The sequence below is a fragment of the Mauremys mutica genome, chromosome 11 (genome assembly GCF_020497125.1).
Source record: "Mauremys mutica isolate MM-2020 ecotype Southern chromosome 11, ASM2049712v1, whole genome shotgun sequence".
NCBI classification, from domain to species: Eukaryota; Metazoa; Chordata; order Testudines; family Geoemydidae; genus Mauremys; species Mauremys mutica.
In genome coordinates, this window is record NC_059082.1 from 57208094 (window position 1) to 57235405 (window position 27312).

The 27312-nt window shown below is 42.9% G+C and overlaps 2 protein-coding genes across 2 annotated transcripts in view; one reads left to right on the plus strand and one right to left on the minus strand.

Annotated features, from left to right (window-relative positions):
• The window catches only part of RBFOX1 (RNA binding fox-1 homolog 1), a 2584986-nt gene that overhangs the window by 69435 nt on the left and 2488239 nt on the right, over positions 1 to 27312 (plus strand). The window lies entirely within an intron of this gene.
• On the minus strand, positions 11531 to 11953 carry LOC123344026 (alpha-endosulfine-like). The gene has a single exon (XM_044979749.1). The coding sequence runs from the start codon at positions 11882 to 11884 to the stop codon at positions 11531 to 11533; it is 354 nt and encodes a 117-aa protein (XP_044835684.1). The 5' UTR covers positions 11885 to 11953.

The following is a 27312-nucleotide window of genomic DNA, read 5'->3' on the forward strand; positions in this document are numbered from 1 at the left end:
TATTTAGTAACTAGTTGGTCCAGCTTAGTTAGAATCAATTTTTGAAAGTTGTTGCAAGTATCCCTGGAAGGTGTCAGATTTATGTTAAAAGTTGATAAGAATAAAACAAGTTGTTTGTTAAATCCAAGTTCTTCATGGAAGAATCACTCTGAATATCTAGAAATATGAGATTTTAAGAGTATTTAGTGAGATGAGATTTTCAAATTTTTTTTTTTTTAAAAAGCAGCCCCTTTAATAGCCCTAATTTTTGTATTCTCTAAAATCACAATGACTTGGGCTATTGGAAAGCCACTTGAGGTGGAAGTATCTTCTGCAACAGCTCAAGGGTAAAGATATGTTGAACTATCAAACACTTCCATAGGAATGCTCTGTATTCTTTGAGCATCACGTGCATTTGTTGTAAAATGAATCAATTTTTTAGATTTAACGCTTTCCAGAGAATATTGAACTTTTCTGTTGGAAGCTAGCATACAAACACAGTGAAAATAATCACAAATAACATTAGCTGGGGTGATGAAGACCTTTTTGATATTAAAAATAATACAAAGCATCAAAATAGCTGATGGAAAATGTATTGAGAGTTAAAAAATGCACCTAATACAGCTCTTCTCTGGACAAGAGCCCACTGCATCTCAAACACATGACAACTTTAGAGACACCATACAGACCCTCTGACAATGTGAACTACATTGCTTTGGACCACTGACTTGAATGAATAAAGGACTGCACTGCTCAGATGCACAGCTAACCAGTTGTCATTGCTGGCAAAGGATCTCTCTAATCACACTTTCACAGACGCTAATATTAAGCGTGTCTTGCTGGTTGACAGCAATAGAAAGGCTTTAGGATATTATGCACTCTTCTTTTTCTGGATGAGGAAGAAAATTTATCTGCAGGCTGTTAATCTACTGAGTCCTTCATACATGGAATGTAATAATATCTCTTTGGGCAATAGCAAAGCTGGCATCTGTGCAACCCAAACAAATATTTTTATTTTAAAAAAGACACCGTAACATTGACATTATCATAGTATCTTCTGTTTTAAAGTAAAAAAGATTTTGTCATGGAAGGATCTCCTTCTTCCCAAGTGAGCTTATTCAGAAGCAGATCCCATTTGACCTGCAATCCAAGACCTTAGGTGGGAGAGCTCTGTTTTGTTTAAGAGTACTCTCTCCCACAAAATACTAGTTAAGAATGAAGCCTGAATTGAGCAGGCTGCTTGATTTTTTGTCCATGAGTGACCCAGCCATCCTTCTTGAAAATTCATATCCCCTTCTGTTGTCCACAGGAGTTCTTCTCTAACAATGTTTGCCTTTTCCTTGGCAAATGTGTAGTCCATTCATAATAGTTTGGTTCATGCTTTGATTTATTCCTGAGCCATTACGCTTAGGTTTGTTTTTTGGGTGTAAATTTCCTGTCAGACACTTGAATGCAATGGGTGAAATTGTGGCTCTCTTGAAGTCAATGTTAAAACTCTGTCTTCCACAGGGGCAGGATTTCACCTAAGTTGCCTACAGCTGGTGGATCAGTGAGTTAACTCTTTGATCAGTGAGTCTTCCCTCCAATGGCTGCCGGATACATATTTAGTTTAGGTCACATGTTTATCCCTTTCCCCATCCACATCCTAAATCACCACCACACAGTTGGGCATGAGAAGCCATCACTGCTCTGAAGAAGTCCAGGGGAACAAGAGCAGGAGTGCTGCATTTCAGGGTTAAAGTTACATTGGCAGTCTTTTGTGGGTGACCAGGACATAATAGAAATATGGTGGCAGAGCTACATATAGAATATTCTTATTGCTTCCCTTCAGGATAAAGAAACATTCAAAGAGCCGTCTATAGGCCCAGGATGGGAACAATGGGGGAGTTATAGGTCGCTATTGAGGCACATTGGCAGAGTAAGTTGGGAGAAGCTGCATAGTCACTGCTCAGATTTACTGCTGTCAGTCTCTAATGTTTATATACAAATTCTAATTTGATTTTTAGAATGGATTATTGTTTTGTACTCCAGCAGGAATCCTTCCCTCTAATTGCTGTAGATGTTTTAACTGTACTTTTCTTTGGTTTGAATTGATATAATATATATAAATTGCTTTGTACCATCGTAGTATGAATTTTTATTATCTTGTTTTACTAGTTGAAATGTACTGTGTATTCGATTCTAATCATGTTACGATATTTCCAGTGAATTTTCTTCGTTTTCAAAATTAAACACTTTAATCACAAAAAATAATTGGATTTAGTATATACGATTCATAACTGCCACCACACGGTAATTAAATTAAGCTTCCTTGAATTGGACTATAACTAAATTGACAATAAGTATTCTGATCGATAACATGCATTGGAGAAGTAAAATCTGCTTTGAGATGCTGAAAGATTTTTGTTTTGTTTTTGTTTAACTAAGATCTATATTTTAACTAAGGAAAAATCCATTCACCTTCCCCAGAGGGTGAAATTGTTGACTATATTCTGGTTTAGAAACTGTCTCTGAGTAAAAGTCCATATAAATGAATGGAATATCACTTGAACAATTAATCCCTTTTGCTTAATTTAAAACAGATAGTTTTAAGAGCAATGACTGTAAGAGCCAGATTAGAACAAGCTCAACCCTAATAAATAAATGAAACTCTCCCATCACCAAATTCCATGCATAAGGCAGTTTCTGAATATCAAAAAGGACAGTTGTGTTTTCCACTTGTAAGTGCACAGTAGATCAGAACATTGCACTATCAGCAACTAATGTTTAAACCCATCTTTCTCAGATTTTTAAGGTCAGATGGGACTGTGGTCATGTGGCCTGACCCCATGCAAAACTCTGGCCAAAGGATTTCACTCAGGGTATGTTTACACTCCAAGACTATTTCGAATCAACTTAAGTCGAATTTGTGGAATCGACCTTATGAAGTCGAATTTGTGTATCCACACTAAATACACTAATTCGACGGTGTGAGTCCACAGTAACGGGGCAAACGTCGACTTTGGAAGCGGTGCACTGTGGGAAACTATCCCACAGTTCCCACACTCCCCGCTGCCCATTGGAATTCTGGGATTTCCCCCCAATGCATGCTGGGGGGGAAAACTGTGTCGAGGGTGGTCCTTGGTAACTGTCAGCATTCAACCGTCACTCCCGCCGGCGGGAAATCAGTTCGCGCACTTTTCCTGTTATAAGTGACAGCGCGGACGCCACAGCACTCCACTGCGATCATGGAGCCCGCTGCAATCATCGCTGCACTTATGGCCGTTGTCAACTCCTCGCACCTTATCGTACACCTCTTCAACAGTCAGATGCTGAGAAATCGGGCGAGGAGGCAACGGCAGCGCGGTGAGGACATGAAGTCTCAGACTGGCACAGACCTGTCAAAGCACGGGATGCCGCGCCGTGGAGATCATGGTGGCACTGGGTCATGTTCATGCTATGGGACGGCGATTCTGGGCCCGGGAAACAAGCATGGATTGGTGGGACCGCATAGTGCTGCAGGTCTGGGATGAATCACAGTGGCTGCTAAAGTTCAGGATGCGTAAGGGCACTTTCCTTGAACTGTGTGACTTGCTGTCCCCTGCCCTGAAGCTCAAGGACACCAGGATGTGAGCAGCCCTGACAGTGCAGAAGCGAGTGGCCATAGCCCTCTGGAAACTTGCCACGCCAGACAGCTACCGGTCAGTAGCGAACCACTTTGGCGTGGGCAAATCTACTGTGGGGCTTGCTGTGATGCAAGTAGCCAACGCAATCGTTGAACTCCTGCTCTCGAAGGTAGTGACCCTGGGAAACGTCCAGGTCGTCATAGCTGGCTTCGCCGCAATGGGATTCCCAAACTGCGGTGCGGCTATAGATGGGACTCACATCCCTATCCTGGGACCGGACCACCAGGCCAGCCAGTACATTAACCGAAAGGGCTACTTTTCAATGGTGCTGCAAGCACTGGTGGACCATAGGGGACGCTTTACCAACATCAACGTCGGGTAGCCGGGCAAGGTTCATGACGCGCGTGTGTTCAGGAACTCTGGTCTGTTTAGACGCCTCCAGGCAGGTAGTTTCTTCCTGGACCACAAAATAACTGTTGGGGATGTGCAGATGCCTACAGTGATCCTCGGGGACCCAGCCTACCCGCTAATGCCCTGGCTCATGAAGCCCTATACAGGCGCCTTGGACAGTGACAAGGAACTCTTCAACTACCGGCTGAGCAAGTGCAGAATGGTGGTGGCGTGTGCTTTCGGACATCTCAAGGGGAGATGGCGGAGCTTACTGACTCGCTCGGATCTCAGCGAAACCAATATCCCCATTGTTGTTGCAGCTTGCTGTGTGCTCCACAATCTCTGTGAGAGCAATGGGATGGGAGGTTGAGGCAAATCGCCTGGCTGCAGATTACGCTCAGCCAGACACCCATGCCATTAGAAGAGCCCAGCGGGAAGCGCTGTGCATCTGGGAGGCTTTGAAAGTTAGGTTCCTCAGAGAGCAGGGTAACCTATGACTGTCCAGTTGCTTTACAGAGAAGCTGAACCTGCCCCTGTTTCTTTACCCATTTACTGTTGACTCTCCTCTGCAGTCTCATACCCCGTTTGCCCCCTTCCAACACACGTGTAAAAATAAAGGTAATGGAGCATTGTTATTTAAAAACCTTTTTCTTTAATAATGATTTCGCGTCAAAGGGTTGAAACAGGGACGCGGACTGTGGTGGGTAGGGTGTGCAGTGATGTAGAGACCGCTTCTAGACTCTAGGAATGATAGGCTACTGCTCCTACAGCGGTCTCTGGGGGGAGGACAGTTACAGGTGGGTGTGCAGGGAGGGGTGTAGGCTTTGGGACGGAGTTTGGGTGCAGCCTGTGGGCTGGGGGTGGGGGCGTAGGAAGGGGTGAGGGGTGTGTGGGAAGGGGGAGGAGGCGTAGGGGGTTGTGGGCTGTGGCTGGGGCTGAGGGTTTGGGGCATTGTGGAGGCTCAGGGCAATGGTAGAAGGGCAGGGTGATGGCAACCTGCCTTGCCATTTGTGGATGGCAGGCGCTAGTACCCTGGGGCAGCAGACAGCATTTGTGCCGGTAGCCGCTCTACTGTCAGGTAGGGACCCAGCGCGGGGGTGAGGGGGAGACAACACGCCGGGGGAGGGGTGGCAGGTGAGCGCTGGGACCTGCTCCAGGCAGGGAATTGACGGGGTGGGGGGAGACCCGCATGGGCCATTGCCCGTTCCAGGCTGGGCCGGGGGAGAGACCCACCTCCAAGTATACCTGGAGCAGGGCACCTGCCGCCTATGAACAGAACATTAAAAACACCTCACAGACTGACCAGGGTGCCTAGTGACTGCACTCAGTGAGTAACCTGCTGTTGATCCTGCCCCCATGTCTGTACCCTGTTCATGGTGACTGTCCTATGCAATTACCAAACCCCTCTTCCCCCTTTCACAGAAAGTCTTCAGCAAACAAACATGACAGAAACAGTAATTAACAGCAAACTACTTTTAATACTCGACAACACAGTAAAGGTGAGAACTTTTCAAAATCTAGGGACTGAGAACTTTTGGATAATTTAGCAGTCCACTGTGGTGCAGTGACAGTTTTCACGGCCCTTAGTACCCCTCCTTGTTGTTCTGGGGGAGGTGGGTATTGGAGGGCGGTTGCAGACACAGTGCAGGGGGGCTCTGTCCTCCTGCCTGCGGTCCTGCAGAACATCGACAAGGCGCCTGAGCATGTCCATTTGCTCCCTCAGTTGTTCAAGCAGTGTTTGAGTCGCCTGCTGGTCCTCCTGACGCCATCTGTCCTCCCGTTCGCTGTGTGAGCGCTGCTGCTGTGTGAGGTTCTCTCTCCACTGGCTCTGCTGGTCCGCTTCTGCTCTGGAGCAGCCCATAAGTTCAGCAAACATCTCATCCCGGGTCCTTTTCTTACGATGCCTAATCTGCACCAGCCTCTGTGAGGGGCATGGTGGAGCAGGTCGGGATACTGTTGCAGCTGTGTGAGGGGGGGGAAAGGGAGTGAATTGCTTACAAAGATACATTTTCTCAAAAATGAAACGTAGTCTACTCATTGCCTGTGAACCAGACCATGGACGGCACCTATCTCATGTGCACTCACTCAGGGAAAGTTCGATTTATCTGCATTCGCTTTCATTGCCTGGGGTATTGCACTGCAGACCAGACAAGCGGGGCAGGAAAGCTGAATCCGTGGAGCAGCCAGGCATGGTAAGCCAAAAGCCTTTGGCTTACCGCTTAAAAGTCAATGTCCAGCTCTGTCCTTTTGCTGCAGGCAATCCTGAAAGCATAAACTCTGCCCCTGTTCCACCCCCTTGTGGTTTTCCTTTGGAAAAGATCCCTGTATGCTGCCACTCTGTAGCCTCCAGCACGTGGCTCTAAAGTGACGCTTCTTGTTGTTCTAAGGAACAGTGAAGCACTACCAATAGTAATAGTACACAAATCACTCTACTTCCATGCAGGAGTCTGCGCGCGAGATCACCCTGAGGAGGGTGTCACGGAGAGACAGGGAGCGCATGCTGAATGAAAGCCAGCACAAGCCAGGGCCCTATGCTGCGATGCTCGTCAAGGCACTGGTCCCGGAGTACCAGCTGAGAGCGAGGCGTGGAAAAGTGTGCTACCTCGGAGCACCCAATAAGCCAGCTCTCCCCAGGAACCTCCTCCATAGGCTTTTCAACTACCTCCAGGAGAGCTTCGTGGAGATCTCCGCGGAAGATTCCTGTTCCATTCCCCTGCATGTAGACCTTCTGTTCGCCTAGTCTATTTTCCTGTTCTTTTAAGAAATAAATGTTAACATGTTTAAAGCACGTACCGACTGATCCTTCTCCTGATTCAGGGTCCGTGGTAACAGCTGCAGAGGGTTGGTAGGGGATCTCAGTGAGGGTGATGAAGAGATCCTGGCTGTTGGGGAAATCAGCGTTGTAATTGCTGTCGACTGCCTCCCCCTCCTCATCTCCTTCCTCATCTTCCCCATCTGCGAACGTCGATGAGGAACTGGCCGTCGACACTATCCCTTCGTCAGAGTCCACGCACACTGGTGGGGCAGTGGTGGCAGACCCACCGAGAATGGCATGCAGTGCCTCGTAGAAGCGGCATGTCTGGGGCTGGGCTCCAGAGCGTCCGTTTGCCGCTTTGATTTTATGGTAGCCTTGTCTCAGCTCCTTGACTTTCACGCGGCACTGCATTGCATCCCGGCTGTGTCCTCTGTATGTCACGGCTTTGGAGACCTTCTTGTAGGTCTTCGCATTCCGTTTGTTGGAGCGCAGCTCCGAAAGCACAGACTCATCGCCCCACACAGCGATCAGATCCAAGACTTCCCGGTCAGTCCATGCTGGGGACCTCTTTCTATTCTGGGATTGCCTGGACTCCTCTGCTGGAGAGCTCTGCATCGTTGCCGGTGCTGCTGAGCTCGCCCCGATGTCCAACCAGGACATGAGATTCAAAGTGCCCAGACAGGAAAAGGAATTCAAATTTTCCCGGGTCGTTTCCTGTGTGGCTGGTCAGAGCATCCAAGCTTGGACTGCTGTCCAGAGCGTCAGAGTGGTGCAGTGTGGGATAGCTCCCGGAGCTACTAAGTTCGATTTGCATCCACACCTAGCCTAATTCGACATGGCCATGTCCAATTTAGCGCTACTCCCCTCGTCGGGGAGGAGTACAGAATTCGAACTAAAGAGCCCTCTATGTCGAATTAAATGGCTTCCTGGTGTGGACGGGTGCACGGTTAATTCGAATTAATGCTGCTAAATTCGAATTAAAGTCCTAGTGTAGACCAGGCCTCAGTTATTTCTGCATCAAGCCCATAACTTCTGTTGGGAGTGAGAGCTAGAACATCATTTTTTTTTTTTTTAAGAGACATCCAATATTGATCGAAAGACTTCAAGTCATGGTGAATCCACATGGTCCCTAAGTAAGTTGTGCCAATGGCTGACTACCCTCCCTGCCAAAAACATGTGCTTTATTTCCAGTCTGAATTGAGCTAGCTACAAATTCCAGCCTCTGTATGCTCATGGTGCTAGATTAAAGAGCCCTCTGCTAGTGGATATCTTCATCAGATATGGGTACTTATACATTGTAATCAATTCACCTCTTAAACATCTCTTGTATAAGCTAACTGGATTCATCTTTTTTTAGTCTCTCTCACTAAAAGGCTATGTCTACACTACAAAGGTGTCAACCTATATTAGATCGACTTACAGCCACCACATTCATTATGTGGTGGGTGATGTCCACCCTCTTTCTGTCAGTGGTGCATGTCCGCACCAGGAGCGCTTCCACCAACTGAAGAGGGGCAGTGTGGGGGACTGAGAGCCAGGGCTGTCAGCTCTATGCAGCTCCCCACTGGGAGCCCAGCTTTGCCCCAGGGCTTCTCACCTCTGCACTCCTATCCCAGAGCAGGGGAGGGGGCAGCCGCCCAGGTCTTCTCGCCTTCATTGGGGAGATGTGTGCCTGGAGTCCACTCAATTGCTGTGATCCTCACAGGGAATGGGGCAGCAGGGCTCCCTGCAGGGACCCAGGACTCCGGGGGCCAGCCCAAGCCAGGAGCCTGGGTGGCAGCCCGGCTTGGAGCGGAGATGGGGCAGCAGCCCAGTTCGGGAGCCAGCTTTCTTATCAGTGTCACGGCTCCAGTAATAAGCTTACTTTTGTCGACAAAACTGTGTAGTACAAGGCCTAAGGTATGTTTTCCAGATCTTGAATCATTCTTGTAGCTCTTTTGGGAACTCTTTCCAATTTTTCAACAACATTTTTGAGGCATGGACACTGGAACTAGATACATTGTTTTAGTACTGGGCTCACTGATCCCACATACAGACATAATATCACCCCCCCCATTCCTATTTGATATTCCTCTGCTTATATGTCAAACAGTTACATTTAATTTCTTAATCACTGCACTACAGTGGAAACTCATGTTCATTTCTTTGTCAACCATGATCCCTGTTCAGAGATACCGCTCTCCTGGGTACAGTTCCTGTCCTGTGTGTGACCTATAATCTTTTATTCTAGATGTATGATCTTGCATTTGGCTGCACTGAAATGTATTTTTTTTTCAGACAAGCCCAGTTTACCAAGCAATTCAGATTGCTCTGTATAACTGACCTGTTTTTATCATTTGCCACACCACCAATGTTTATGCCATCTGCAAACTTTACCAGCAATAACTGTATATTTTCTCCCAGGTCATTGATAAAGATATTGAATAGCATTGGTTCAAAAATAGAAACCTATGGGACCCCACTAGAAATTCCCCAATAGGATGATGACTCTCCATTTATTTTTTCATATCTATCATAGCCATTTAAAAATCAATTTTACATGTGCTCCTTTGATTTTTGTACCATGCTAATTTCTTAATCTGAATACCACATGCTACTAAATCAAATGCCGTTCAGAAATCCAAGTATCTGAGGAAAACCATTATCTTTATCAACAAAATTTGTAATCTCATTTAAAAAATTTTTCAAGTTTGTTTGAATAGATCTATTTTCCATAAACTCATGTTGATTGGCATTAATTATGCTGACATCCTTTAATTTTTTTTACTCACTTTTATCCCATATCATTTTTTCCATGATTTTGCCTTGGATCAGTGTCAGGCCAACCAGCCTATAGCCTGTACACTTGTATTAATCTGAGTGAGTGATTTCTTCACCTTGACCATTTCATTGCATTGGTACCTAGAGACTTAAACTAAGATCATGGTCACATTGTGCTAGCTATTTACATACAAATACTAAAGATAATAGGCACCCTTTGCTTTGAAGAATTGACATTCTGAAATCTCAAGATCCTATTTTCAAGATCTCTTTATCCATTTTTGTGCAAACAGACAAATGTACTGGGATTTGACCAGAAAAAATGCCTGCTCTTGAATGAATTAATATAGGCAACCTGTATACTGGACAATTGATATCTATAGTGCAAAGTAGTTTCTTACTATATATTCCCTACACTGCATGTACATTTCATCAACAGTTTTGAAGACTGGTTAATAACTAGTAATGGGGATAATATGACCCACTGTTGAATGACCTTCCAAGTGTACTGCTGTCCATTTGACAGGGGAAAAAAATCCCATCATTATGATTGATAGGAGCTGGAACCATTGTTGGAAGTGTCACCAGGTGAAGCAAAGATTGAATGGGCATAGAAATTAGTGAGGGATCTGCTAGCGTATCAGACTCTGGTTCAGTTTGGATAAGTATCTAAAGATTTGATGACTGAGAGGATGGAGGACAGTGCCCTTATCTGATGTGGTGTTTTGGTTTTGAGGCCTAGCAGCTTGCTACCTGCTTCTCATGCTAACACCATCAAGGTGACCCCTAGTGTTTCTACAATTCCTCTGCTGAATCCTATTGAGCTGTAATTTGAAAGTCTGTGTCTGTCTCTCTCTCTCTCTCTCTCAGAAGTTATACCATACTTCAGAGATCACTGCAACATCCTCTCAGCCCACCAGAAAAGGCAGTTCTTCTACTGCATGCTTTAAAATCAGTTTGACAGCTCAGCAGGACCCTGTGGAACACTTACTGCAACCAGGTGGGGGACTGGGCTGCCTGGTTACTCTAAGATGACAAAAATACATTTGTGTTTATACATTAGGAACCCTGCAGTCCCCACAATACCAGTGCCTTTGATCTGTAACTGACTGAAAGATTTGTAAGGCAGGTAATGAAGTGCCATACAAGTTTCTGTATTCTGTCAATTACAGAAATTTTCAGTAACCTCTCTCTCTCTCACCCACCCACCATTCCAATTAGCTGTACATTTGACAAAAGCTTGTTTTCACAAATAAATGCTATGGTAAATGGGCTACTGGAGACTTTTATTCCAGTAGGCTATTTACTAAACAAATAGAGTTCTAAATTCTACATATAAAAGATACAGCTCTAAATTCTGCTTATAGAGGGCACTGTTTATTAGTCTTCCTTTATGGGGTTCAGAAGTTTCAAAAGAGAAGTAATTGTCAAGGTACCCATTTTAATATTTGGTTATGGAGTCAATATTGTGCAATGCTATAAAGAAGTAGAATAGAATATTTTATGTATATATTAAAGGTATAAAGTCATCTTCTTGCTACTTTACCAACCCCTCCCAAAGTTCAAAATGCAGTATGTGATTTTGGCAGGCAGGATTTAGGACTGGAAATGAAAGGTGCATGTTGAGTTACATCTGGCTGGTCAATAAATAAAAACTTTCAGTGTTTGTAATTACTGTTCCTACACTTGGGTCTGAGGCAATACTGTATAAAGGAGTTAGTAATATTTGGAAATATACAATTCATTTCCCATACTCCCAGGAACACACATTTTCTCCACAGTGGTTTTGGGAATTCACTAACTTGTGGTAGGTACATTAGCACAGAGTAGGATAAAGTAATGTTCGTAGGGTGTGTAAGCACAGATTAAGGAGGAACTCTGTCCTTTTTTTTCCCCCCCAGCCCTATAATACAGTGAAGTTTAATCAGTTACTTACACACACACACACACACACACACACACACACACACACACACACACACACACACACACACACACACACACACACACACTAATTAAAAAAAAAATCAGAAGTGCAAGTTTACCCTGCCAGCTTGCTGGTTACAAGTGATGATTTTCTCGGTGCAAGATCTTGTGGTGTTGGGATATGGTCTCCTGTCACCAAGTTCATGTCAGGCCCGGTGCTTGGCAACTGCTTGTTCTTCATCTTTGCCCTGGCCATACTGTAGTCACCCGAGTCAAAATACTTTTGCCCTTTCTGCAGTCTTTTCATTAGGAAGTCTGACCCTCCTGGCTTCTGTCCTAAATTAGGATAGTTGGCCTTTAGTTTTGCTTCTTCTGCTCTCTCAGGGACAACTGCTTCCTTCTCCTGCGTATCCTGTTTCTCGTTGCCCATCTGTTCGCACCGGCTGTCGGCGCTGAGCTTCTCCAACATGGTGGGACAGGGAAGGGAAGAGGGACGTGGCTGAGAGAAGGGCCGGCGTTCTGCTTCCCACTCTCTCCCCGGCTCCTATCATTGCAAACACATAGCTTCTGTTGGCACACCAGAAAGAGAATCCACTTAAAAAGAACCCTTTGCACAGCTCTTCAGTTCTGTCCTCATTTGAAATAATTGCCACGCAGAGTAACAAAGTCCGCAGAGGATTAAGATTTGGAAACTTCATACTGAGGCTGAACTCAGCAAAGTTGTGTAGTTGGTAGCACCTGAGATAGTCATTAGCTTTTTTCAGATGATGTTGGCACTGGTAGACTCCAGCACCCAAACTGGCCTGGTGACACAAACCAGTCTCATAATGCAGCATCATAATATGTTAGATTTACAGCATCTTATAGCCAACAATCTCAAAGCCCTTGTGTTGTGGAACCAGATCAGGTATGGTAATGTAGAATAAGCTAATCTGCCTCTCCTGAGGAAAAAGTAGCGTACTTGAGAGGAAGGAGAGTTGTCGAGTGGCTGGAACTGAGTATTGGACTGTGACAAAGTTGAAATTTCCTGTAATATTTTTATGAATGATATATGCCTGGCAGTGACTCACTTGACTAGGGATTGCTACCCAATGGGTCCAAATTGTTAAAAAGCTGCTCTTGGGGCACAGCAAAAGACATGAGTACTGTGAGGACTTCAGTAACTCAGCTGGAGGTTATGGGTTTACTGCAGGAGTGGGTGGTGGGTGAGGTTCTTCTGGTCTTAAAGTCAGAGTCTAAAAGCTGTGGGTCATGTAATTTTCTGGGGTGGTATGAATGGGCCATTGGAAAAACTAGCTGAAACTGATCCGTTTTAGTGAAGAATCTGGAAAAACACTGGGAGTCCCAGCAACTGAACTGGCACCTCTCCACAGGGAAAATGCTGGCAGGTGGAACACGTGAACTCAGCAGGGCTCAGCAGAAGGAGGAAAACAAACTGAGAAATTATAGGGGTCTATGATAAGAGCTCTGCAGCTCTCACCTGGAACTATCAGCAAGACAGAGCCAGAAATGGGTTCCATAGCAACTTGGCTGGCTGATGGCACTGGCTTGACCAGTATGGACCATGTCTTAAACCTTGCTTCTTGATGCTGTCTTGATGCTGTCCAAACAACTTCCTGATACTGTGTTCCAGTTGACTAATAAATCCGAAACTGTTTAGAAAAGGTGCTTGGTGTCCCTGTAAGTGTGTGTGTGTGTGGAGTGGGGGAGGTGGGGGGAAATCTCTGACCAGGAGTCTATCTCAAATTGGACTTGCTAGGCACCGCTCAAGGATTGCTAAAGCTGAGAACCTCAGTCTCAGAGGCGTTTAGGCTGTGAGGCCTACCCTTAAGGGAGAGTGAGACCCCTTGTGGGTCTGGCACTGTTAAGGAGTTTAAAAGCTGTAGCATAGCAAAGATCCTGTGGATCTATGAGAACTTGGGTTTCATTGCATTTATCTAGAATTGGAAGGTATTAACTGAAATAAAATCCCTTCTTTGTCACAACATTAGGCAGCTAATTTGGGTTTGTAGGATTGTGCCAGAGATGGTTTTTTTTTCTATAGTCAATTCATTTAAAAATATTTATCAAACTCTCATAGACAAAACAGAGTGAAAGTACAGCTAATACAGAAAGTGAGTTATTTAGAAATCAAAGCATTGACTTGGATAATCTTTTATGGTATATTTGTACAGCACACAGCATAATGCAAGTCTGAGCTTGACCTTAGCCTCTAGGCACTACCATAATACAACTAGTAGTAATAATAGGCTTTTTTGTGTATTCTGTCTTGAAAGGGAAAGGCCTTATTTAAAAACTTGCACTAGTATGATGGCTTTTTCCCTTTGTTTAGAATAGTATGGTAAATCATGTAAACAGAGAGAGGCCAACCAGTGTCTTATGAAAATGTCCCATTTGGAGCACCATTTCAGTTTCTATAAAAGGAACCTCCATCTGTCTTCAGAAATGCTTGGAAAATTAACTAATACTCAAAGCAATTAATTGGTTATCTTGAAAATGTTTAATCCACATTCACTCAGCATGGGTTTTTGTCCCTCTCTAGTGGTCGAGTGTGCTTTTGCTTCCATGCTAATGGACTTAGTCTTTTGGCTAAAAGAATAGAGGTCTGTGCTTTTAGGTTCTAAGATCTCTGGTTCAATTCCTACAGGTAACCCAAAGAGGGCTCACTCACTCTTTACCCCCTCAGTAGGGTTAATTATATAGTCCTCTGTGTGTGTGTGTGTGTGTGTGTGTGTGTGTATAATTTAAAACGTGTAAAGGTTAAAATACCCTTGTTAGTTACTTGTATGTACTTCACCCTAGGGGAGTCTTATCAAAATGGCTGGGGCTTAGCACAGCTTTTCAAGGAACAGTTGTATGAGGTAGGCCAAGCCACTTGAACTCTGAGTCTAGGTTTATCCATTTAAAAAAAAGATAATACTGAAGTATGCATGGAGCTATTAGCTGTAACTAAAGCTTAATTAAAGTTTGTAAAGCACCATAAATTCCCCAGGTATCAGGCACAATGTAAGTGGGAAGTGGTGGTGTTGATTATAAAAAATGTGCTGCTGCTTAAGGTTTTACATATTAAGGTACATCTGGAGGGTGACTCAAGGTCATATTCAACATAACTTTCATCTGATTGCAATGCCAGGCAGCCCTCAAAAGATCAGGTAAACTCCCCCACCTCCAAAATAAATTTTCCAGTGCTACTGCATCAGTGTCTGACTTGCAAAAGTAACTATTTTTCCTTGGTTTAGGACTAAGGGGGGCAGTTGCTCTCCCTACAAAATTTATAGGACATATTCAGAGTACCTTTAGATGGAGACAAATCTAGAGAAGGTCCACTGACTTCAGTGGAGTCATTCCAAGTTTATCATGGTGTAAAAGCCTAAAATCTGCCCTCTACCATCTGTGACTGCTAATCTTCAAACCTTAAACCATTACCATTTCTGAACCTTAACAGCAGCGTGAAATGAACAAGTGCACCTACATTATTAAAGGCCCACTGGCACCTTCAACAGAACTGGCAGAGAAACATTTAATTGAATGAATAAACAGCTCTGTCTGCCATATATTCCCTATGCTGCTTTTTCTTTGTTCGTTTATTGTACAAAACGTTTGCATGAAAATGAGATCTTAAAGAGTTTTTCTGCTCCTGCAGCTTGTTCCCCACCTGAAGGTGTAATCCTCACTTTGACATTGCAATTAGTTGGTGTGACAATGATTGCAGTGTCAAAGTGAGGATTATAGCTTCGGCTGCTGAGTGAGCTGCAGGAGCTCGTGAATCATCATAAAAAAAAATGGGAATTTTTAAACTATTTTAATTTAAAAAAATTTAAAAACAAAACAAAAAATCCCTACATCACACATGCCCAGAAGGAGAAATTGAGAAGCCATAAGATCTCTGAGCAGAGTTGTCTCTAAATACATTTTTAGGTTTGGGGATTTTTTAGATTTCCAGGAGGCATTGTCAGCAGCATGTCTTTCTTTCACCAGTACCTTGCCATAGAGATGAGGGATTGGTGCCCAAAGGAGTCATGAAGTGATCTCATGGAGTTCTTGACAACTTTGTTTGCTGGAAAGGGCTTGGAATTCCACAGGCATAGGCTGAGAGGCTGCTGCCCAGCCTGATGCAGTTCCCAGGATCCACAGGAAAGGTAATCTTCATTACCTCAGAGGGATGATCATTTTTCCTCCCCCCCATCTACTCCCTCAGAAGCCATTCCATCATTGGTCAGGCAACTTGAGCATCTCCCAAAACCTGCCTCTCTGAGAGAGGGTGCTGGTAAGAGCTTGAACTAATACCACTAGAAATGGCATTAGCTTAGGTGTGGATTTCCCCTCAGCATCCTCTACCTCACAAAATAAGGAAAAGGCAACATATACATATATCCACTTTAGCTCACCCTCTCTTCAGCAGGCTCAGAGAAGACAGACATCTTCCTTTGGCAGCTATTCTGGCAGCAGAGGGACTGAGCCAGGCAGCACTGGTCACTGGCTACATCAGTCTGATAAACAGACATATCAGAGAGGTGTGATAAAGCATGGACCAGAATACTACATGAAAATCCAAGTGCGGGAAAGGAAGATTAAGATGCATGCAGAGTCTAAGGCTTAAAGATGCATTTCATTTTATCATCACTTGTCTTTTACAACATGCTTGGCCTTTATACTTTGGAGGGGTTAGAAAATAGAGTTTTACAGAGGCAGGGGTGGGGATGGGGATGGATGGAAGGTATAATACAAGGTTGAGGGATTTGAGGCAACATTATATATGAGCAGATGTCAAGCAATCCAAGATTGATAAATCTCCTTGGCCCATAGACTCTCTGCATGTTATGTTTGGTCAGTGTTAAGTTTTCAGCTGGTGGATTTAGATACTATTAAGGAACAAGTCTGATGTTCATGTATAAATATGCTTAACTCTGTGAGAGCCTGGTCAGAAGCCCACTGGAATCAATGGGAGTCGTTCCTGTGGCATGGACTTTGGATCAGGCCCTGTGAGCACATGGCAGATATCCACATAAAACCCAGGGTGCTGTGGAAAGTGATTCCCAAACAGGGCCAGAAAGGGATACATTTTGTGAACACCTTGTTCGTTGTAAACTCTTTGCTCAGCTCTACTAGTCACCTGGGTATTGAAGATGGATTGTTTTTAATACTTATTTATTTGTATTGTGGTAGCACCAAGGAGCTCCAGTCACAAACCAGTAAGCCCCTTGTGCTAAGCACTGTGCAAACACAGAACAAAAAATCAGCCCCTGACCCAAAGAGATTTTATAATTTAAGTATATGTCAAAAGACAACTGGTGGAGGCAGGCAAATGGGGGAGCATGAAGAAACAAAGTGACAAAAAAACCTGTTTATTTTTGAAGATGTAGGTACTATAGAAATCTTTCATATTTTCATTGAGAGCATATTCATCATCACAATCCAAGGGTCCAATCCTGTGTGGTACTGAGTATCAATGGGGAGCTAAGTGACACTGCATCATTGGCGAATTATAAGTCCTGACAAGGAGGTAAAATGTTCAATAAGTGCGATAAAAGGATATCTGACTATGCAAATATGGGGATAGGTCTGATCCCAAAATAACACCTTGAGCTTTGATACCCAAAGCAAGTGCTGAGAGCATTATGAAATTACCTTCAATTAGGGAACAAATCAAGGTTGCTCTTAGCCTGTCTTTTCTATGGCTGTTTCCAGAGCCTTGGTCCATAGAAATCTCCAGGGATTAAGTTTTCTTGTTTGTATCTCTTCAGTTGGTGTTTTCTTTGCCGCCGCCTCCTCCTCCAAATGGGGGATGCAGTGCACTGTGCAAACACAGAACAAAAAATCAGCCCCTGACCCAAAGAGATTTTATAGCCAGCACAGTTCCTTAGGGTTTTGGTTTCACCTCTAAGCCTTCTTCAGTTGCTAGAAGAAAGAAAGCTTCTGATTAAGGAACTGACTTATCTACCTCAGGGGTTGAGTCACCTGTGAGATGCATGAATTCTTGTCCTTCCAAGTAATTAAGGAGTGTGAATTCTGACCTTGGTTTTATGTGGTAGGTGTCTGCTTTCTCCTGCTTTGCTTTATTTCAATAAATACTAGACAACAGTTTAGTTTCTCAGTGACAGTTTTGAAGAGCTGCAGTGGGAAGGAAAAATTCCTAGTACTAATGCTCTGTAGAGAAGGAGAATTAAGCCTTTTTAGGGCTGTTATTCCAGTCCTTCATCTTTTTTTGGGTTAAATAAACATACAGTGGCTATAGTTACATTCTCTATAGGAATAGGGCAGGTTCTGGCCGGTTTGGCTGGCTGAATCCCCATATATCAATAGCTTTTAAACTTGACTATGAATGTTTGAAAAATAACAACGCAATGGTACTATTTAGTAAAGAAAATTTTCAAATGTAAAGAAAAACTGAGAGGAAGTAAAGAAGTATTGTCATTAATAGAGGACATACGCCTATCAATACAGACTAATATCTTTCAAACATTTACCAAATCCAAGCATTAAAACATTAGTCAGACACCCCCTCCCTGCCAAAATCATGTCTTAAAAATCATGACATTTAAAAAAAAAATGGGTTCCTTTCCTTTGTCTTCTGAATTTTAAGCCTTTAGGTTATACTCAGTCATATTTTCAAGCTTTTCTCTGGAAACCATGGGGACTAGAAACTTTCAGTGAGCAAGGTTGGAATAATTTCACCCATAATAAATAATTGACGCCGGTATTTCTCAACCATTTCAGGTTAGCGACCCTTTGTTTGAACATTTTCATGACCCTCTTTTATAGTAAATGTAAGAGTAAAAAAGGTATCAATGCTAAGCCCATATCATTTGGAAGGGTAGAGAGTCTGACAATGATGAGTGACAAGCGAGTGCCCTGCAAGGGTGTGCGGGGAGGAGAAGTAAAAATTTTCCTTGCTTTAGATTGTAATTAAATTGTCAATGCCTTAACACCCCTGGATTGCCTTTCATGACTAGCATACATCATTTAAAGAACATGGACTATATAGAGCAAAGTAGCAGCAAATGCAAAGCAACAACTTAAAATACAAATTGCACCTTCCAAGTTGTATGGAAAATATCAGTGAGGATGAGATTTTTATCACGCTTTGGATAAGAAGCGAGGGAAAGCATATATCACAATAGAGTGCAAGAGAGATTAAAAATGCAGGATCTGGTTCCAATGATCTTTAAATACGTGAAACTCCCATGTTCTACTGGATTAGGAATTGTAAGATCAGGCTTTACTATGATGGATGACTTTGCATGTCCTTTGTATTAATGACCTGTATTGAAGGTACAAGTCTGACTGCTTTGCAACATAAGCTTTCTGTGCTGTAGTTGAACATTTGGTTTCAGCAACTGTAGTTTGTCCAGTTGATTGCAAACATGAGTTTTAAAAATAAAAATAATAGTTGCATTTCCCTTTTCGTCAGCAGATCCCAAAGCACTTTACAAAAGAAGTCTGTATCTGCATTTTTAAGATGGGGAAATTGAGACACATTGAGGGGACATGACTTGCCCAGGTCACTGAACAAGCCAGCAGCAGCTCTGGGAATAGAAGCCAGGTCTCCCAAGTCCCAGTTAGTTCAGTTATCTCTCCACTAGGCAACACTGCCTTCAATCGAGGCCCATCCAAATTTCCTGTTCAGCAGAGTTCCATGCCTTCTATAGTTTGAGTTTTGTAAACAATCCAAGTAAAAACAACTGGCGCATTATCTGTGAGTACACGTGACTCCCTGCATGAGCATATATTGAGTACAATTGCTAAATTATTGCCCCTGTTTTGAATGTGCTGTTCCATTAGCCATAATGCTGCAATAGATAAACTTTGCATATTACGCTTTGCATGTTCAAGTTCATTAGTGATTGCAGAGTCAGCAACAAAACCACTGTGTAAAGTTATTTGCTATTATGAATGAATTAACAGTTTGGTTTACCACGCAGATTAGACAGTCACCCAGGCCTTCTTTCCTCTCTTCTTTGGTGCATCTTTAAAGGGTAATATGGGTTTTAGATAGATGGAAATATTATTATTAAAGGTCTCGAAATATTACAACAGAGTAATCATGACACAGCCTATTCAATAACAAATTTAGGCTTTGATCCTGCAAATGATAATCTACCTGCATGCTGTCAATTATAGGATTGGTATCTCAGAAGCCTCAGGTATGTGAAAAGGCTGCATATATCTGTGAAGATGGTGAACACAGTGCAATTGTGTGTGGGTGTTGTGTTTGGGTTTTTCTGGTGGTAGTCATCTGGTAGTTTTGTGGTAGTTTTTTCTGTGTGGCAGTCTGTTACATTTACAAAGAGATTAGCTCAGATTTTTCTTTTGTCATTAAATCAAACACATTAACATAATATTTTACCATTTATCAAGAGAGAAGCATACAGTGCAAATAAAAATGCAGTTATTTGAAGGTGTAAGTCTCAGGATGAGGTATAGGGGCAAGCAGTCTAACCTACCCTCCTTTTTTAAATTATCTCAAGAAAAAAGTAATCCCTTAGAATGAAAACAATGTAAACAGAGATGTCGATCTCAGAAGAAATGTGTTATCACATTGCAGGGGAAGGGATAGCTCAGTGGTTTGAGCTTTTGCCTGCTAAACCCAGGGTTGTGAGTTCAATCCTTGAAGGAGCCATTTACAGAACTGGGGTAAAAATCTGTCTGGAGATTGGTCCTGCTTTGAGGAGGGGGTTGGACTAGGTGACCTCCTGAGGTCCCTTCTAACCCTGATATTCTGTGATCAATAAAACATTCCTCTTTTCATTGTAGTTAAAATCCTTCATAGTATAATACTGCTCTTCAAAACAAATACATCCTTGTTCCACTGTGTTCAACCTCACTGACGTCTGTAGCTCTGATGCTGATGCTCCTCAGTTTGTGTAAGCCCTTTTGGACCCACACACTTAACCTCCGACAATGTGACTTCAACCCTGATGAAGCTGGGAAAGCCAAAGGGAGTTCACAAGAAGTCACCAACAAACACCTTGTGAAAGACCCTGGCTTTGATCATCCACAAAGCTTATGGGCAACCCTAAACCGCATCCACACAAACCATGGCAGATGCAGATACTTGCTGCACAAACGGAAAATTAAACCTTCTCCAGTGTGTGACCATGGTTACCCAGAACAGACCATAGAACATATAACGACTCTGTGCCCGATTCACAAATACAAAGGAGGCATCAGAGTTACACTCCACTACTCCTGACGCAATTACTGGCTTAACCATCTAAATGTCACATTATAGTTGTTTCTCTACATTTACATCAGCCGTAGGATGAAGAAGAAGACTGACAAATACATAGCTGGAATCAGTTTGGTTCACTGTGTGTTAGTATAGCAAAAACAGGTATTAGAATTATAAGAATGTGTTTAGATTTGGTTGAATGCTTATAATTGCTGCATGCATTAATCTCAGTTTTAACTCTGTGTTCCATATTGTAAGGTAATATTTGACCAGTTGTTGTGAGACTCTGTGACTGTAAATCACCAAATGGGGAGAGACATTTAATATGAAGGGCTGATCTTCAACTGAAGGTGTTACATCCTTCCCAAAAGGAAAGGTCCATCGATACTAAATGGACTATTATGGGTCATTGCAACTGATATTTCCCTATGTGCTATCAACAAGAGGTCAAAAAGACTTTGGTTGTCCTGCTCTCCTCCCTGTGAAGACAAGTGGACTCCTCTCCTCAGCTAAGCTTGTAGCTCAGAGCACATGGCAGGAGGGGAATGAAACCCCTAATAAGAAGGAACTGATTATCTCTACGTTGCTTGGATCCTGGTTGGCAGAGTGTTTCTAGGCATAAGTGAGAGATCTCCATGCTTGTAAAACAAAACTGGCTTTTTATTAACAGAACTACTTACAGAAGTGCTGCATCTGAAGGTAGCATTCAGCCATTTGCTCAGGAAGACAAGCCGTGTGGCCTCCTCCCAACCCTTCCCTCCTGCAACCTGTGCTCTTCTTTCCAAGTTCCATGCAGGACCAGTTGTTACACCTAAATGACTTCTCTTCTACATTACTTGTATACAGGATGGAGTTGTAATAAGCCACACTTCCACAGTGAGGGCCCTGATCCAAAGCTCCCTGGAGTCAGTGGAAAGACTGCTGTTGACTTGGATAAGATGCTGAGTGAGCAAGACTCAATTATCTCCTAACAGGTTTTCAGCACTGCTGAATGAGTGAATCAACAGAAGAAACCTGATGCCCTGTTAAAACTAGGTTTTCTAGGTTGGCTAAATGCACAGAGAGACTGAACTATATGCAGGAATCACCACAGGGTGACTAAATGATCATAAGTATCAGAAGGGTAGCCGTGTTGGTCTGGATCTGGAAATTTCCATTACATGCATCCGACGAAGTGGGTATTCACCCACGAAAGCTCATGCTCCAATACATCTGTTAGTTTATAAGGTGCCACAGGACTCTTTGTTGCTTTTTAAATGATCATATTGACCTCATCTGGCCTGAAAATCCATGGTTCTATTAAACTGTTTAGTTAATCAAATATCCTTGCCAATATGCATGTATGTACATACACACGCATGATAAATTTCCCCTTAGTATTTTAACATGGCTATATTACAGCTTTCCACTCTGATCTGTACTATTTAAGTCTAATTTGGAAACTGGACTGTGTGAGAACATTTTTATAAATTCAATTAGCTGATGTTTTCCAGTGTTTTGAAACTTGTGTCCCTGCTTTGTTCCATGATCTGTATTTCAGCGGGGACTAAGAAGATGAACATGTATTGTGAATGTGATGACTTCATATTCTGAGAACACTGCAGTGTTATCTTTTGATGAATAATAACTTTGATCATTGAAAAAGATGTTCTTTTCTGACCTACAAGATAGCATAATTGTCCTAGTTTTATAAATTGAGATTTATGGGCTTATCAGATCTGACATTCAGGCCTCTCCTATGTGGAAAATTAAGACCAACTCTACATGCAGTGCAATGAGCATTTTCACGGGAAAACCCATTCCTCACCTCAGATTTCTTCATATAAACGCAAGAGATGGAGAGGATGATCTTTGGTAAGTGACCGTGATACCCTCAGCAAAACTAACTGCTGAAAATATCTGTTTGGAAAAATAACTTGTATGTAGCGCTTGTGACAGCAGCTAGATTAACCACTTGAAGACTGAATTCCACTAGCCACAAAACAGACACAATATGGGCCACAGCAGTGTGGCACCTGCTTCTCCAGCCCGCACGTGGCTAGTGTGCCTTCTTAGTTACACCGAAAAGGAGTCTTTTTGGTGTGACTGAGGGTGGGACTACACTTAAAACGCTGCAGCAGTGCAGCTCAGGGCTTTAGTGAAGATGCTACTACGCCGACAGGAGAGCTGCTTCCGTTGGTGTAGTTAATCCACCTCCATGAGAGGTAGTAGCTATGTTGATGGGGTTAGCTCTCCTGTTGACATAGCTCTGTCTACACCGGGCTTAGGTTGATATAACTACATCGCTCAGGGGTGTGGATTTTTCACAGTTGTACTGATGGAAGTTTATAGTGTAGATGGGGCCTCAGAATACCAACAGTTCTAATTGTGATGCCTTTTTTGTTGTTGTTGCTTGGTGGAGACAGATATGTACTGTACATTTGAAATCACTAAAATATACTGAGCCAAATTCATTCCCTAGTGAAATGTCATTGCAGTCAGTAACCTTAAATCAAGGCTGAATTTTGGCAGGATGTCCCAATTAGAACCAATGTGGTCCAAATGCTCTTCTCAGATTCTCTGATATTCTCCTTTCCTTATGTGGACAGAACTCCCATCTGAAATCATTGGAAGAGCAAAATATTGCCAGAATCTTAGTCTGTTGAGCGAACTTGAGACCAATATTGCTCTAAGAGTTCTTATTTTTCTGCCACTATACTTTTATCATATAGTTATGCCGCTTTGAGATTTCCTGTTTATTTCCTCAGGTTTAATATTGCAGCAGAAAGCGTCAATTGACATTCAGCTGTGTTATTAAGCAAATGTCTGAGCATGAGGTATGATTTGTTTCTCTTGTGAGTGACATGACCATACTTTCCATTAAACCACAATGCAAATAGTACCTCTGGATCTAATATTCTCTGATTTTTCTACTGTTGAGCAGGGAAGTCATTTTGCATTCATGGTGTGGTGGTTTCTGAAAACTCTCTGTAGAAATTTAATTTCAGTTTCACATTCAAAAGAATAGGCACATTGGGTCTGACCCAAAGCCTAGAGAAAACAGTGGCAAGTTTCCCATTGTTAGTCATGAGATGGAAAAAGGATACAAGAGCACTCTTTTTTTTTATTTACAGAGGTAATCTCAAACTTTTAATGTTAGGGATTAAAATATTTTTAATATTATTATTTTTCTTATGATAGAACAAAGAGGCCCCAATCATTATCAGGTCCCTATTATGCATGGGATCCTGTAAATCAGAGTTTAAGGACAGTACAGGCCATTGGATAATGTAGTCCGACCTCCTGTGAATCACAGGCCATTACATTTTACCTTCTTACCCCTGTATTGAGCCCAGTAACGTGTGTTATGGCTAAAGCATATTTTCCAGAAATGTGTCTAGTTTTTGGTTTGAAGGTAGCAAGAGATGGAGAACACACCACATCTCTAGGTAGTTTGTTGCAATGGTTAATTACCCTCATTGTAAAATATCCATGCCTTATTTCTAATTTTGAATTTCTCTGACTTCAGCTTCCAGCCATTGGTTCTTGCTCTACTTTTCCCTGCTAGATGAAAGAGCCCTTTAGTACCTGGTATTTTCTCCCCATGCAGCTACTTAAACAAGGCAATCAAGTCATCTGTCTGCTTTTTTATAAACTAAGGACAGTGAGCTCTTTGAGTTGCTCACTGTAAGGCATTTCCTCCAGCTCTTGAATAATTTTTCTGGCTATTTTCTGCATGCTCCCCATTTTAAAAAGGGTGTTGAAAGAATGAAGACACTAGAACTGTGCATAGTGGAATGCTATCTGTTTCTCCCCTGTTTATACATCTATGATGGGGTGTGCTCCCCAGGCTGACCCTGCAAGACCTGAATTAAGCCCTGTGGGCCCAATCAGCTAAGGGCTTGTCTACACTTATTGGGGGATCAACGCGCAGTGATCGATGCATTGGTGGGACCTGCTAAATCAACCACAAATCGCTCTCCCATCGACTCCAGTATTCCACCAGATCGAGACACGTAGGAGGAGTCATGTAGTGTGGACCCCGTGGTAAGTAGATCTATGCTACGTTGATTTAAGTTGCACTATTCACATAACTCACATTGCGTAGCTTAGATTGACTTTTCCCTGTAGTGTAGACAAGGCCTAATTAGGCTGCAAACAGGAGAGCATTAGGCTGGAGCCAGCTAATTAGAGAGAGGCTCACTGGTGCAGGAACAGGCAGGGCCTGTATAAGCCAGGAGGCTGGCAACAGAAGGGATAGCTGGGAAAGGCTGCAGTCACTCCCTGAGAAGAGGGAGGAGTGTTAGGCGGCTGCAGAGACAAATTACTCCCTGGGAGAAAGGAGGGAGGGAAGAGACTGGCAGAGAGTGGGGAGGGCCAGGAGGTATGGAAGCAGCTCAGGATAGGCAGCAAGGTGCCAGACCTTGGCTGTTGTGCCTCTGAGCCAGAGCAGGGAATAAAGGGTTGGCCCGGGTTCCCCAGCCAGCCCGTGCAGAAGTGGCACTGTGAGGCAGTGAAGGAGAAGACTACTGGAGAGCAGGAATCTTGATGCACTCCCCCCTAGAAAGGGAAACTACACTAGTGACCTGGCTGGAAGACTGAGTCATGGAGAGGACAGCTGCAGCACCTGAGAGTGAGAAACTGATGGGGTATAACCATTGGAAGGGGTCTTGACTTTGACTGAGCTAATCCCCAGAACCACCATCAGGCAGCGCCATCCAGTGGTGAGTAGAGCAAACCTCCAAGGATCCCATTACAGCTTTTTGCCACAGCATCAGGCTGGGAGCACATGTTGTGTTGCTTGTCCACCATGAGACCTAAATCCTTTTCAGAGTCTTCTGCTTTCCAGAATGCAATCCTTGTTCCTAGCTGTATAACTTTGTATGTGGCTGTATTAAAACACATGTTGTTTGTATGGGTCTAGGTTACCAAGAGATCTTGATTGCGCTGTATGACTGCCCTGTCCTCGTTACATTACATAAGAAGATTGAGTCTGTGCCTTAAAGGAGCTTGCTGTCTAAGGGCAAGATTTTTCAGAAGTGCTGAATGTGATGGGCTAAGCCTGTTCCCATTGGAGTCAATGGGAAAACTCCATTGGCTACAATGGAAGCAGAGTGAGGCCAATGCTGGCTGAGTGCTTTTGAAAATCTCATCTTTAGACTTGACCTTAAAACTTTATTTTCTATGTAAATAGGGGAAAGTACTAAAATGCTGTGAGTTAACTAAGGGCCTGACCCTGAGAAGTGCTGAGCAGTCAGTGTCAGCACTCCATTAAAATCAATAGAGTGGAGGATGCTTGGCACCTTGCAGGATCAGACCCTAAGTGCTCAGAATGTGAATGAGAAGCACTACCTAGTGGCAAAGTGCAGTACAGCTCTATCAGTGCATCTTTCTCTACTGTACGGTTACTACTGTCTTAGCACTTTCTGGAATAAAGACTATCCATTGTGTTCAGCTCTATGAAGCGATAAACATCTGAAGGAACAATGTAAATTACTCAATCATCTTCTGTGAGCTAATAAAAATATCCAACTATTTCCAGAGCTGAAAGTCTTCTCCGCTAACACCTGCCTCCACAGCTGATAAAGGAGGAATTCTAATTCCTCCTTTACCAACATTTGTATTAAGGAACAGAGTTTGGGTAAGTAAGGGCATTAAAAAGTGTTTGCAGATAGACCTGAACTCAAACACCTGCTTTTGTGAAATGGACTCTGAATTTGTGGGTGAAGTTCTGCTTTCACTGATAACTGCCATACGTAATACGTTCATAATTCCTAAGGGCCTGATCTTCATATATATGATGGCTCCTTTTTATAGCTCTGGTACCTTTAAAGTGGGTGTAAGTTAACTTTTATACACCAGTACAATGTAAAAGGGCTTTAACATGGATGTAAATCAATTGAACCCCATCTAAGGTCCTTTTACAGTGCCTGAGCAGCAAATGAAGAGAATTGGGCCATAGGCAGCTTGATCTGCAGTCAGGTAGTTCAACAACCATGTGCTATGCAAAGTGTGCAAGTGCAGCTGCTTAACTTGGGGGCTGGATTGGGAGGCTAAGAATGTAAATCTCTACACAAGAATTAAGGCAAATGTTTTAGAAAATTCTGTACAACACGCCATTTTGTGCTATTTTTAAGTGCATAAGTATAGGCAAATGTTGATAAAGCATGCATGTAACCATGCTTTAATTACAATCAGTCTTAATAAGATTTATTGGTATGTAACCAGATAGTAATTATATGTTCCACCTTAACAATTTAACAACACTTGTATGATCCAAAAGTAATTACTGCTCATTTATTCTGTGCTGTAATTTAGGAGTCAGTCTTGGGGCTTGTGTATATGGGGAAGATAGTGTAGAGTAGCTAGTGTACTTTAAATTCACACCCTATTTTAGTGAGCACTAACTTCCCCTTATAGACAGGCCCTTGATCGTTTGACCTGTACTAAGTGCACAGCAAGTATCCTCTTATTACCCTATAGGCACGTTTTAACTGCCATGTAATTAGTCAATAATAAACCAATAAAGAAATGGTAATGTGATTTTTGGCCATGGAATTTAAATTGTCCATAAGCTGTATTGAAACGGAATAACTGTGGTGCCTAGCATTGGTATAGAGAGACAGGCCATTTTTCCTATTTACTTTCTAACAAAGGGCTTACAAATTTTCCATAGGATCCTCTCTCGTGGTGATGTTAAATACCTGTTAGTTTAATTTAATCTCTTCAGGACCTGCCAAATCACT

Excerpts from the sequence above, each read along its gene's own strand:
- LOC123344026 (XM_044979749.1), bottom strand. The coding sequence starts at position 11,884 with ATGTTGGAGAAGCTCAGCGCCGACAGCCGGTGCGAACAGATGGGCAAC.